We start from the raw sequence: 13,832 nt of genomic DNA, 5'->3' as shown, positions 1-13,832 counted from the left end.
GCTTTCTTTTTCCAATGCTGTCAGCCTTCCTCTTTGACTCACCAGTTATTCTCAACAGTCTAAGGGTGTCTTCACTGCACTCTTAACTTGAGTGCCTACTTGGATGCTGCCCCTAACCTTCCCCTGCCTTTCTATCCACACAGAAATCCCTCTCACCCAAGTTTAGTAGTGCCTTCAACTTGGGCTAGCTGGCTCATCTAGGGCTGTTGGCTAAAACCCAAGAGGCTTTCACTAGAGCCAGTAAGCTGCCCCTTTGCAGTGAAGACAAAGGTTAAATTGCTCAAGTGAAAAAGAATAACAGAGCATCTTACCTTACTGCAGCACAAAGCACTATGGGATGTGCCACCAGAAGTCCTAATGATACAGCAGCTCAGGTAAGACTTAGCAATGTGGCTGCTTACACCTGGGCTAGGTTAACCTGGATGCCCAGATCCAGGTGCCTATCACTTCAGTTAACTCTGCAGTGAAGATATACCCTTATGTACCCCATTACCATAATACCATAATTTATTTATCCTCATAAAACTCTTGTGAGGTAGGAAAGGGCTATTATGCCTAGGGAGGTTGTGGAATCTGTGTCTTTGGAGCTTTTTAAGAGCAGACAAACATCTATCAGAGATGGTCTTCTAGATCAGTGTTTTTCAAACCGTGGGTTGTGACCCAGTACTGGGTGGCGGCATGTCAGGCACTAGGTCGCCTTGCTCTGGTCAGCAATGCCTACCTTTTCTGACACTGCGCTACGCCCCGGAAGCGACTTCTAGACAGGGGGCCAGAGGGCTCTGCACGCTGCCCCCACCCCAAGCACCGGCTCCGCATTCCCGGCCAATGGGAACTGGGGGGAGTGGTGGCCTGTGGGTGAGAGTTGTGCAAAGCCGTTTGTGCACCTCCGCCTAGGAGCCAGACCTGTTGCTGGCCACTTCCGGGGCACAGCGCGGTCCGTGGTGCCAGGACAGCAGGAAACCTGCCTCTGCACCCCAGCTATGTCACTGACCGGGAGCTGCCGGAGGTAAGTCTGTACCCCAACCACGTGCCCCAATCCTGAGCCCCCCCAAACCCAGAACCCCTAACCTCCCATCCCCATCCCAGAGCCTGCATCCCCAGCCCAGAGCCCTCACCCCCCCTCATATCCCAACCACCTGCCCCAGCCCAGAGCCCTCTCCACACCCTGAACCTCTCATTACCGGCCCCACCCCGCAGCCCTCATCCCCGCACCCTAAAACCTCTGCCCCAGCCCTGACCCCCTCCCACACTCCAAACCACTCATCCCCAGCTCCGTTGTGTCACAGGCATCAACAATTTTCTTTAACTGGGTCCCCAGAAAAAAAGTTTGAAAACCACAGTTCTAGATAATACTTAGTCCTGTCATGAGATCAGGGTACTGGACTAAATGACCTCTCGAGGTCCCTTCCAGTCTTATGATTATTTCCATTTTACAGATAGGGAAGTGAGGCACAGAGAGACTAGGTGACTTGCCCAAGGTTACACAAAAAGTCTGCAGCAGAAAAGGTAATTGAATCCGAGTCCCAGGCTTGTACTGTTATGAAAGAACCACACGTGCTTTGTCTCCACTTGGCTTTTACAATGGGATAGTTAACATGCGTTAGTTACAGCACTGTAAAAAAATAGCAGAAATAGCTCTTAGACTGGAGTCTCTGTGAGGAAAGATGTTTTTTACAAGCCAGGGAGCTAGTATAGGTCGACACTATACCACTGTCTGTGATCAACCTTGCCTAGTCTACCTCACGAGAAAAAACAGGAACATTTTACAGGTTTGAAGGGCAGAGAAAGGATTATAATGAGGGGTCTGAAGGAGTCTCAGGAAACTTGGAGAGTGTGTGGGGAGCAGTAGGAGGGTCTAGAGGTGACCTGATGAAATTAATAGGCGGCAGGTTTAAAACAAACAAAAGGAAATACTTCATACCATGCACAGTCCACCACTGGAACTCATTGCCAGGGGATGTTGCGAAGGCCAACAAATATAACTGGGTTCAAAAAAGAACTAGGCAAGTTCATGGCATGTCGGTCCAGCAACGGCTAATAGCCAGGATGGGTAGGGATGCAACCCCATGCTCCCAGCGTCCTTTAACCTCTGACTGCTGGAGGCTGGGACTGGAGGGCCGGGGATGGCTCACCAGCTAAGCAGTGGGGGTTGTCAACCCTCCAGGATTGGCCTGGAGTCTCCAGGACTTAAAGATCATGTCATGTGATGCAATCTCCAGGAAAAAGCAATGGAGGGTCCTGTGGCAACTTTAAGAGTAACAGATGTATTGGAGCATAAGCTTTCGTGGGTGAATGCCCACTTCGTCAGACGCATGTAATGGAAATTTCCAGAGGCAGGTATAAATGTGCAGGCAAGAATCAGTATGGAGATAACGAGTTTAGTTCAATCAGGGAGGGTGAGGTCCTCTGCTAGCAGTTGAGGTGTGGACACCAAGGGAGGAGAAACTGCTTCTGTAGTTGGCTAGCCATTCACAGTCTTTGTTTAATCCTGAGCTGATGGTGTCAAATTTGCAAATGAACTGAAGCTCAGCAGTTTCTCTTTGGAGTCTGGTCCTGAAGTTTTTTTGCTGTAAGATGGCTAGGCTACCTTTACATCTGCTATTGTGTGGCCAGGGAGGTTGAAGTGTTCTCCTACAGGTTTTTGTATATTGCCATTCCTGATATCTGACTTGTGTCCATTTATCCTTTTACTTAGTGACTGTCCAGTTTGGCTAATGTGCATAGCAGAGGGGCATTGCTGGCACATGATGGCATATATAACATTGGTGGACGTGCAGGTGAATGAACCGGTGATGTTGTAGCTGATCTAGTTAGGTCCTGTGATGGTGTTGCTGGTGTAGATATGTGGGTAGAGTTGGCATCGAGGTTTGTTGCATGGATTGGTTCCTGAGTTAGAGTTGTTATGGTGCGGTGCGTGGTTGCTGGTGAGAATATGCTTAAGGCTGGTGGGTTGTTTGTGCGCGAGGACTGGCCTGCCTCCCAAGGTCTGTGAAAGCGAGGGATCGTTATCCACAATGGGTTGTAGATCACTGATGATGCGTTGGAGAGGTAACTCGGGGGTGTGGGGGGTGGAAGGCCATAAGTGCCGATGAAACCACCCCTGCTCTGGGTCTAAGTGAGCCAAAGTAACTCCATCTTGTGAACTTTAACCAACCTCAATGCTAACAGCCTAAAAGCAGAATATGTAACAGCTTTTTTAGCAGACAGCTGCAGTTTTGGCAGTAGTGATAAGGAAGGGGGAGAGGTGGAGGGGGAAGTCTACTACGTATAGGCCTACAAGGCCAAAAATAAAGATGTGGATGGGAACTTTTCTAACACACCACAATGTAGTGCCTACTGTAACTGCTGTTGGGAAGGGAGGGGTAGAGTGGAAACAGAACAAAAGGCTTGTACACAGCTTGGAATATAAAATGGGAAACTTGCTTGTATTTGTTGAGCTTCTGATTTGAGACATGCTGGTCTCCTGCGTGCCTTTTCGAAATCTCAAATAAACTTGGTTTGCTTCTCCAACCTGGTGTGTCTATTGGTGCGACGCACACCGGGCAACAAACCCCCTGTTGCCCCCTCGGGCCCTCTGGGCCAGCAACACCTCTGATCCTTAATCTCCAGGAATACATCCAACCAAAATTGGCAACCCTTGTAACAGGAAGGGAGAGGCCAAGGGGAGGGGCGGGGCGAGGCAGGCGCGTGAGGCAGCAGGGGCGGGGCAGGGCGGTGAGACCTGTGCCCACTGCCCCGCCCAGCCTCCGACAGGCAGCAACATCACGTCATCCCATCCGCTCAGAGCGCACGCGCAGCATTGCGGTTTCTCTCTCCCCCCCCCTCAGGAACAGCTGGGGGCCGTACCCACAATGCCATGCGGCGCTGCCCGCTCCGCTCCGTTATGGAGGCAGCGGCAGCCGCCGCCGCAGCTGGAACAGCTGGAGCAGCCCCGGCGATGGCCGCCTTCCCCCGGGCGCGCTGAGCCCCCCGCACCCCTCGGGCTCCAGCATGAGTGGAGGCGGCTCGTCGGCACCCGGCCGCTTCGCCGACTACTTCGTGATCTGTGGGCTGGACACCGAGACCGGGCTGGAGCCGGACGAGCTCTCGGGTGAGGGGCGCTGGGGGCGGAGGGAGGCTGCCTTTGTCCCCAGCGGTGCGCAGCCCCTGCGGGAGGGGATGGGTTGCAATTGCCCCCGCTCCCCGGGAGAGGCGCCTTGCCGCGGGGTGTGTGTGTTGCTTGCAGTGGTTGTGGAGTGTGTTGCGGGTATTTGCGGTTGCCCTGCAGGCTGCCTGGCTCCCGATGGGGATAAAGCGAGGGGCCGGGGTGCGCTGCGAACAGCTCCCGTGGCTTGGTTCGTGCACATGCCGGATCGGGGGCATACAGAGTCAATAAAAGGTCCCTGGAAGCTGCTTTGTTGTGGCAGCAACAGACCCCGAGTTGCTGCTGCTGGTCCTAGCAGGGCCGCTGGTGGGGCTGAAATGCTCCGTCGCTTTCTCCTGGTGTGGGATGAAGGGTGGAGGAGGGAGGGGTGCTGGCGGCAGCTCTGAACAGCTGGAGGGGAGGGCCGGGCCGCACAGACACGCCCATCGTGGCCCTTCTCCGGATTAACGGCCTTCTGGCCGCACTCACGTTTGGTGAGGTGTGTTTTATTTCAGGCGATGTAAGCAGTTTAGTAAAAACCCTTGAAAAGAGCTGGGCAGCGTAGGGGTATCTTTCCAAGAAGAAACAACAAATAAAGCCAGGAGGAGCTTTCAAACCTAATGGAAATGTTACAAGTATCAGTTATCATAACTAGGGTGCTAGTGTGTGGAGGAGTGCAGTAATTAGGCATGTTGGGATGGTGTACAGTATGTCCCAAACACATTCATAATGGTCAGTACCGTACATCTTAAGGTCACTATACATACAAGATCACTCTTCTGGTTTGGGGCCGGGACTTAACAGGTTCATTTAGGCATTGAAAATCTTCCAGATAAGTACATCACTTTTAAAATTCTTCTGTACATGGCTACACTTTTTGGAGCTTGTTATCTGTGCTTAAAACAAGGTTAATGCCCTTTTTAAAAGTAGGGTGTGTGTATTTGCATGTGTGGTGGTGTAATAACTCTGCTGTTGCTGCTTCCGTCAATTGATGTGAGATTCCTGGAGACTTTTAAAATAACTTTTTAAAATAAATTATTAAAAATTTTTTAGAGTTAAAAATTATATGCTGCCTTTTAGAGTGAGGTTATTAAATTATGTTCTGCATGTTTGTATTATCTTGAGTAACAACAAAAGTTAAGAACAATAAAAATGTTAGACAATAGTTTTGTTATTTCTGAGATATTTTAAAGGAAATAAACTAACTGAATTCAGTAGTGTATCTGTCTTAGAAGCTGTGTCATTCTTATCTGACACATGCATTTTTTTCTTTTTTGCTTCTGGTTAGGAGGTGTGTCTTACAAAATCATTCAATCTTCCTATGCTTATGTTAAGTTTACAGGGCCAGATTCTGATATCTTATTCTCTGGTTTAGTAGTCCCATTGACTTCAGTTGGACTATTCACGGAGTAAGACCCTTTTCCCAGCCAAACACAGTATCAGAATCTGGCATAACATCACTGAAGTCAGTGGAGTTATTCTGTATTTACGCTAGTGTAGCCGAGCTCAGAATCTGGCCCACAGTTTGGATTTTCCTGCTTCCTTAAATGTGTCTCATAATGTGCCATGGGCATTACTGTCTTAGTAATATTGAATGGAAATTCTTGACTTTTTTTTATGTTCACTGTAGAGTGAAATTTGTATAGAGGAGTACTCATTTTATTGACTAAATTTACGTCATTTTGGTTATGACTGAAACTTTTTCTTATTAATCACGTAGGGCCAGATTCTTCCACCCTTACTCATGCAAAGTAGTAACTTACTGTATAATGAGTCCTTTTCAATTTCAACAGAAATAACTGTAAAGTAGGATATCAATCTGAATGAGGGAGTAAGGGTGGCACAATCTGGTACTTAAAAGTACATTATAAAATTTAGTTTTAAGGATATGAACAATTAAATGTATTCGGGGTAAAAAGTTTGAGAGACTCTAAAGGTATAATGCTGCTTTAATGATACCTAGGAGTGAGCAAGACTTGTATGCTGAAAACAGTTGATGCTTCCTGGTGGTATATTATTTTTTGCCTTGTGTTGAGTTCCACAAATTGTTGCACAATAGTTCTTCCCTCTGTTGCATGTGAATAGCTCCTCCTCCTCCTCATAATAAATGTTACTTTGAGATAACTATCTAATATTTAGGAAACTGAAAGGTTGTTGTATGATATTACCTTAATTTTATGTCTGAATTTTAAATAATAAAGACTGGAGTATGCTGTTTTGTACGGCCTTTTCTTGCTAAAGGAAATTTGTGGAAATATAGGCCCCGATCCTCCCAACTGTTCCATGTGGGTGCCAGAGCTGCCTGCGTACAGTAATTTGAAAAATTGGGACCATATTTTGCTAGTGTGATATGCACCCTGTTTAAAGAGATTCTGTATTCCTTAAGGAAAAAATTAGGATTGGAGCACAGTGAAACAATTGAGAGGAAGAAACATTTGCTATAACTTCACTGCATATAATTTAACTGGAGTTTCAGTACAGTTGGATGAGTTTAGTGTAAGAAACTAGTATTAGTCATGCATGATAGTGTTGGCAGATGTTGCTTTTTAAATCTTAAGTAGACTACAGTATATGAACAAACTAAGCTAAGATCCTGATCCAAAGCCCATTGAAGTCAATGGAAATGGCTCTTAAATGTTTTGTGCTTCCTGGAAGATTCCTTTATTTGAATGAAAGGAGCATTGTGTAGCTTTTCCGCTTACTTCTGTATTTAAAAAAATCCATTCTGTATTCTTGAACTGCTGAAACAATTTGCTTAATAAGTGACCATTGTTGGAACTGAGGCATTGGCACTACAGTTGCTGTGTGCGGTAGTGGGGGAAGCAGGATTCTTAAAATAAAGCAAAGCTAAACACAAACGATCCCTTGATTGGAGCACACTGAGATTCTCTTCAGGGCTTTTCTATATCAGGTCTGCCTTGAGCAAAGCCCCAAAATGATGTCATAGTAACTTAAACTTGCTACAGGAAATTGACAATGGCTGCCAGAAGCCCTAGGGATGCTGTAAGCAGATTTTATTATAGCCAAGCTAATGAAATCTTATTCTTCAGGTGTTTTACAATAATATTGATCATATAGCATTTTGTTGGAGTTTTGTAAATAAACTACAAACTCATGAACAGTTTGATTTTCTTTCGGATTATTTTTGCTTAAAAGGTGGCTTCTGTTTCTGCTTTCTTCTAGCTACATAAAAAGTTTACTAAATGGCATACTCCCAATATTTTACAAAACTCCATGATTGGCATTTGCACTCAGAGTGGTTTAAGGATAATATATTCTCTACCTCCAAGTTACTTTTTTTGGTCCAGAAATTTATACAGCATGGTTATTTGGACTTCAGTGAAGTAATGAAAACTGTTCTTGCTGGATGTCTTGGTGACAAGCAGCTAGAAAGTTTTTACTTGCTAGTAGTTGATCGAGTCATATTGTCATATCTTAAAAACTCTCCCTAAGGATGGCAGGAGTGGGGGACAAGTGAGGGAGTGAGATGTTTCCATGGGTTCTATAGAACCCCCAGAAGACAGTGGCAGACTTTTTGTAGTTTAGCAAGCAGGGCCGGCTCCAGGGTTTTTGCCGCCCCAAGCGGCGCGCAAAAAAAAAAAAAAAAAAAAAAAAAGCTGTGATTGCGATCTGCGTCGCAATTCGGCGGGAGGTTCTTCGCTCTGAGTGGGAGTGAGGGACCGTCCGCCGAATTGCCGCTGAATAGCTGGATGTGCCGCCCCTCTCTGGAGTGGCCGCCCCAAGCACCTGCTTGGCAAGCTGGTGCCTGGAGCCGGCCCTGTTGGCAAGTCTGTATTACAAACATTTTTACTTAGATGAAACAATGAAGTGTATCTATTATTACTAAGGGCTAGTCTACACTGGCAACGTTAAAGCGCTGCCATAGCAGCACTTTTACATGGCTTGTGTACAGGGTCGTCCCTAAGCTATTCTGGGGCCCTATGCATCCCCCCCTCCCCCGCATGGGAGGAGGCCCCAGGCCTCCTCGGGGATTGGGAGACGGCCCCAGGCCTCTGTGGGGCGTGGGACTGGCTTGGGAGGCAGGGAGGAATCGCCCCCACACACAATCTCCAGCGGTGTGGTGGGGGCTGGGTTGCTGCACTTCCCACCACCGGTGAGTGCAGGCCTAGCCCTACTGCAGTCCTCAGGGGTGGGAAGAGGCAGGGCTGGGGCGGTGAAGGGGCGGAGCAGGGCCGGGGCTTTGGGGAAGGGATGGAGGGGGGGCGGGGCTGGGGCAGTGCAGGGGCCATGGGGAAGAGGCGGGGCAGGGTGCCCCAAATTTCCTGGTGCCCTACGCAGCTGCGTACTTTGCATATGGGTAAGGACGGCCCTATTTGTGTAGTCAGGGCAGACTGCTGGGAGAGAGCTCTTAAAAATCTCCAAAAGGGCTGTAGCTACCAGTGCTGGTGCACTGTCTACACTGGCGCTTTACAGCGCTGAAATTTGCTGCGCTCGGGGGCGGGGTGTGTGTGTGTTCACAGTGTGAGTGTAGACAAGCCCTAAGACAAATCTATATGTATATTATCAGAGGGGTAGCCGTGTTAGTCTGAATCTGTAAAAAAGCAACAGAGGGTCCTGTGGCACCTTTGAGACTAACAGAAGTATTGGGAGCATAAGCTTTCGTGGGTAAGAACCTCACTTCTTCAGATGCAAGGGAAGTGAGGTTCTTACCCACGAAAGCTTATGCTCCCTATACTTCTGTTAGTCTCAAAGGTGCCACAGGACCCTCTGTTGCTATATGTATAGTGTAACTTATTGTTGCAGCAGTATGGATAGGATTTAGGTCTCATGTCTGCATCTTGGAAATGTAATGAGAAGTGTGTAGTGCCTTTTATTTTTCAATCAGGGCTATAAATGGGTTTTTCAAAAATAGTCTGGAAAACTGGGGTAAAAAAAACCTAACTTCATCATAAAATTATTTAGTTTATGTGGCAAGAGTGTATTTTACATTCTTTTACACTAAAGATGTGTATTTTTGTTCTAATTCCTAACTCAGTTTTATTAACAAAAGCCTCTGGACAGCATTTGTTTACTATGTAGTTAAAAACAAAGAATGAATCAGTTTATTGTGTTGCTTAGGTGCAAGCTGAGTTGGGAAAATAAGAAACTCCCCACTATATAATGTGAAATTGCAGTTTCACAAATCTGATAATCAGTTTATAATCCAATATAGTCTCTCACTCACAGAACTTGAGGGTACTTGGAAATAACTTCCATCTCATAGTGACAAATAGGTAATGAATGTTTTTTTTTCAAATTAGTGTACAGTGGGGAAATGCTTAAAGGAATGCAAATGTCTAAAATTAACTTGTGCTGTGAAGTAAAGATCCTGATGATTTTACAATAGACCAATCAAAAACAATAGTTGCTCTTTACTATGGTCTGGTTAAACATTTAAACTGATGGCATATCTCAGGGATTGATCATGATAGTATTTAAATATTGCTCTGACCATATCACCCTCCTCTTTTAATCCTTCACCTGGGCTCCCCATTTTCCACAGTATCAAATTCAAGCTTCTTGTCCTCACCTTCAATGACTTTTAGCAATTCTGTCCCTCTCTACTTTATTTCCCCTTGTCTTATAGGGTCTGATCCGCAAATCACTGAAGTCAATGGACTCTGGATGGAGGTCCATATTGTGTTATCCCTTTGCTCTGTCAAATAAGCCAGGCTTGAACATCTGCTGTCGGCTTTCTCTGCTAATAGTTCTGTACTTTCTTCCATGTTGCCCCCTTATATGTGGAACACCCTCCCTGAATGGCTGTGTAAGACCTCCTTCCAGAGCCTCCTCAAGACCCAGTTCTGCTGTGACCCCTGCAAGAAATCCTCTAACCAAGGATGGCTAGATTGTGCAGCAGTGAGGGATAGCTGACTATTGATTTTGGGTTAGGAAAAAACAACCTCAACTTTCAGATGTATTGGAACCATCAAGTTGAGCAATAAATAACCTATGTGGTTTGACCTTATTTTTGTTACCCTTTTCTTCTCCCTTCTCCACACTTATTTGTATCTTGTTTATAATTGGAGTGTAATTTGTGTAGGACAAGGACTGTGCCCACTCAGGTGTTTGTACAGCACCTAGCACAATGAGACCTGGATACTGATTAGGGCACCTGGGCCCTTACCATAGGTAATAAATGCTTTAATAGTATTGATGCATGAAATCATCAAGGAAAATAACTAGAATTGGAACAAGTGAAATGACTTACGAATTATGCAAGCTCAATTGCTATCCTCCCCTGTGTGACACTGTATGTGTTAGCAAGGTAATGTGAAAATATTGGTATACATTTATCCTAGTAAAACTCCATTGACTTCAGTGTAGCTACACCTGAATGAGTTTGGCCTACTGCAGGGGTCGGCAACCTATGGCACGCGTGGCAAACATGGCACGCGAGCTGATTCTGAGTGGCACGCTGAGAGGAGGAGGCGTGAGGGTCTGGAAAGCGCCACGCTGGGGGAAGAAGCGCGGGAGGAGGGAAACTTGGCTGCGGCAGGACCAAGCTTCTGCCTCCTGCCCCGGCAGGGGAGAGCAGTGTGGGGGGGGGGGGGTGGCCTGGCCCTCTGCCCCACTCAGCCCTCCCCCCCCCCCCGCCCACCGCTCTCCCCTGCGGGGGCAGGAGGCAGAAGCTTGGTCCTGCAGCAGCCAAGCTTCCCTCCTCCCCCGCTTCTTCCCACAGCTTGGTGCATTCTGGCCCCTCTGCCCCTCCTCCTCCTCCTCCCTCTCCCTGCCCGCGATGGCCCTTGCGAGTGGGAGGGGGAAGAGCGGCAGCGTGCACACAGCTGCAGAGAGAGGTAGGGACGGAACAGGGCATATCCCTTCCAGCCCCCTGCCATGAGCTGCTCAGGGCAGGGGGCTGGGAGCACCCCCAAAAGCCGAGCACCGCAGCCCTCTGCCCTGCACCTCCTCCCCCCCACACCCAGCCCTCTGCCCTGACCTCCCCCCCACACCCAGCCTTCTGCCCTGAATCCTCCCCACACCCAGCCTTCCGCCCTGCACCTCCACACACCCCCAGCCCTCTGCCCTGATCTCCCCCCAACATCCAGCCGTCTGCCCTGCACCTCCACACCTCCTCCAACCCTCTGCCCTGACCTCCCCCCAACACCCAGCCTTCTGCCCTGCACCCCCAGATCCCCTCCAGCCCTCTGCCCTGACCTCCCCCCAACACCCAGCCTTCTGCCTGCACCCCCACACCTCCTCCAGCCCTCTGCCCTGACCTCCCCCCAACACCCAGCCCTCTGCCCTGACCTCCCCCCAACACCCAGCCTTCTGCCCTGAACCCTCCCCACACCCCCAGCCCTCTGCCCTGACCTCGAGTCGCCCCAACACTCAGCCCTCTGCCCTGACCTCCCCCCAACACCCAGCCTTCTGCCCTGCACCTCCACACACCACCCAGCCCTTTGCCCTGAACCCCCCCCCCAACACCCAGCCCTCTGCCCTGCACCTCCACACACACCCCAGCCCTCTGCCTTGACCTCGAGTTGCCCTGCTCAGCCCACTGCAGGCCTAGGTGAACAGAACCCCAGGCTGGAAGCGGGTTGAGCAGGCTGGCGGCGTAAGATCAGCATTTTAATTTAATTTTAAATGAAGCTTCTTAAACATTTTGAAAACCTTGTTTACTTTACATACAACAATAGTTTAGTTATATAATATAGACTTATAGAGAGAGACCTTCTAAAAAACGTTAACATGTATTACCGGCACGCGAAACCTTAAAGAGAATAAATGAAGACTCGTCACACCACTTCTGAAAGGTTGCCTACCCCTGGCCTACTGTTTCTAGAGCCGGGAGTGTTTCTCTTGAGCAATAATGTAGCAATATTGTTTTCCCCCTGTCTCTTTCCCTTTACATTTGGAGGCTCTATTCCCGGCTCCTTCAGTCTTCCAATACACCTATACTTTTTGTTGTTTCTCAGCATTAAGTTTAGAATAGATGATGATCTTCAAATAGTCCCTGGTTTTAGGTTTTTTTTCCCCCCACAGACCTTCCCTTTTCCATTTAAGAGCTTTTAAAGTATTATTCAGATAAACTGAAGTGCTTGAAGAACTTGTGTTTGTGTCATATAGGTCAAGTGATAAATTGCTCATTGTATTAGAGCATCAGAAATATAATTTTCCTTCTCTTTGGTAGCTATTAGAATAATACTCTTGCCAGCAATTGTTTGAATGATGTTGGGCATGACTTTTACACACTAGGAAACTGTTGTAGCCTTTACCTTATTAAAAGTGTATGAGTAAGGGTTTCTTTTCGTTTTAATTCTTTAACTAGAAAGTCTGAGGAGGAAAACATTGTAATGCTTATCTTTGATTAATGCTTTCCCTCTTAACTACTGATATTTTCCTTTTGTTTTGTATTTTCTTCCTTTGTGGATGAAGGATGATCTTTTGATTAAGATACAGGATTGGGAGTCAGATCTGAGGTCTCTTCCTGTAATAGACTTCTGCAGCACACTGTTTACATTTACTCATTGAATAAATAAATGTTTCTTTATCTGTAAGGTGGGGCTAATATGTATCCCTTTTGGCAAAGATGAATGTGTTGGTAGGAGGTGCTGGCTTGAGTTCCCTGGAGATTGAAGAAGTGTTGCCTTTTTTTGGGAATAACAGCAGTGCAGGCTTCCCACACTGCCCTGACAGTGTGCCTCTATCCTGACACGAGGGATTAATTTTAAAGACGAAAGGGTATTTTGGTCTCCTTGACCTTGCTAACAAAGGTGCTGATTCTGTTATGGGGGCCTGTCTAGTAGGATTTGAACTGAGGCTACCCACTGATTTCACACAGGCCACTCACTCTGAACAGGTATCAGATGATAACTTTAAGCTGCATTTGAACTGGCACCTGTGGAAAGCTCTAGGTCCCATTAGCAGTTTCTCTTCCTCCCCCCAATCTTCCTTTCCCCAAGAAGCCTGAGTTGCTTTCTGTGTTTTAGAGTGCCAAAGAGATCTTTTGTCTTATTGGGAACTGAGGCAGACGTGCTGTGGTAGCTGATATGTAGAATAAAGAATGGGAGGGCTGATGTGAGGAAAAGCAGCTGTACTCCATTAATCACGTTTGGAGCTACAATTTATTAAGCTGTTTCTATAATACCAAACTTTTGATTGTCATGTCTGTATTGTAGGTTAAATTACAAGTTATGTGTCTTCCAAAATCTCCACTATAGAAAATGAATGACTTTTCCCCCCAGGACATTTTTAAAAATCCCTGTGTCTTGGGTGTTCAACTTCTTTGTAAAGGAAGGAGTATGCTCTATAACAGGGTGCTGGGAGCCAGGGTTTCTTCTGAGTGCTGCAGTGGACTCATGATGTTTTTTTTTTTTTTAAATTAATATTTTAAAAGTCCTAGTTTCTGGAGTCTACTTTGAATAGCATGTCATAACATACTCCTCACTTCTCTCTACCCCTGCTCCCCTCCCTCGCCCACCAATGTATGAAACATTGTGTAAGTGTGTTTCTGCACCCTTGTTGATCTTTTTAAGGACCAGCCTTTCCTAAAAGCGAGCAACTACAATGATGTTACATGCACAAAGTAAAACTAAGAGCAAAGGTTATTCTCTTCTAAACTTTCAAACTATAGCAAGCTTGAGGGGAGTTATTTGTAATGACCATAGGTATCAAATGTTTGGACAACTGTGGCTTTTCAAGTTGGTATTGTCCCTCTTCACTGCTCTTAGGGACTTTTCATATTAGTGCCTTTGAGTTCTCTCTC

At 47.0% G+C, this 13,832-nt stretch overlaps 1 protein-coding gene across 8 annotated transcripts in view; it reads left to right on the top strand.

The window, feature by feature from the left end:
• The first annotated feature begins 3,831 nt into the window (after nt 1-3,831).
• DENND5A (DENN domain containing 5A) overlaps nt 3,832-13,832 on the top strand; it is a 98,581-nt gene continuing 88,580 nt past the window's right edge. For 3 of the 8 annotated variants that reach the window (XR_010600511.1, XM_005291701.5, XM_005291699.5), the window contains exon 1: nt 3,855-4,090. Coding sequence is in view for 7 of the 8 variants with exons in the window: in XM_005291701.5 (XP_005291758.2) it covers nt 3,991-4,090 (100 nt within the window). In the remaining variant the exon portion in view is untranslated. Of the gene's footprint in view, nt 4,091-13,832 lie in introns of all 8 variants that reach the window. The other 5 variants (XM_008163794.4, XM_005291703.5, XM_005291700.5 and 2 more) reach the window with 3 other exon arrangements.

Source organism: Chrysemys picta, chromosome 4, assembly GCF_011386835.1.
Source record: "Chrysemys picta bellii isolate R12L10 chromosome 4, ASM1138683v2, whole genome shotgun sequence".
Taxonomy (NCBI): Eukaryota; Metazoa; Chordata; order Testudines; family Emydidae; genus Chrysemys; species Chrysemys picta.
This window is presented reverse-complemented; position numbering and strand designations above follow the sequence as displayed.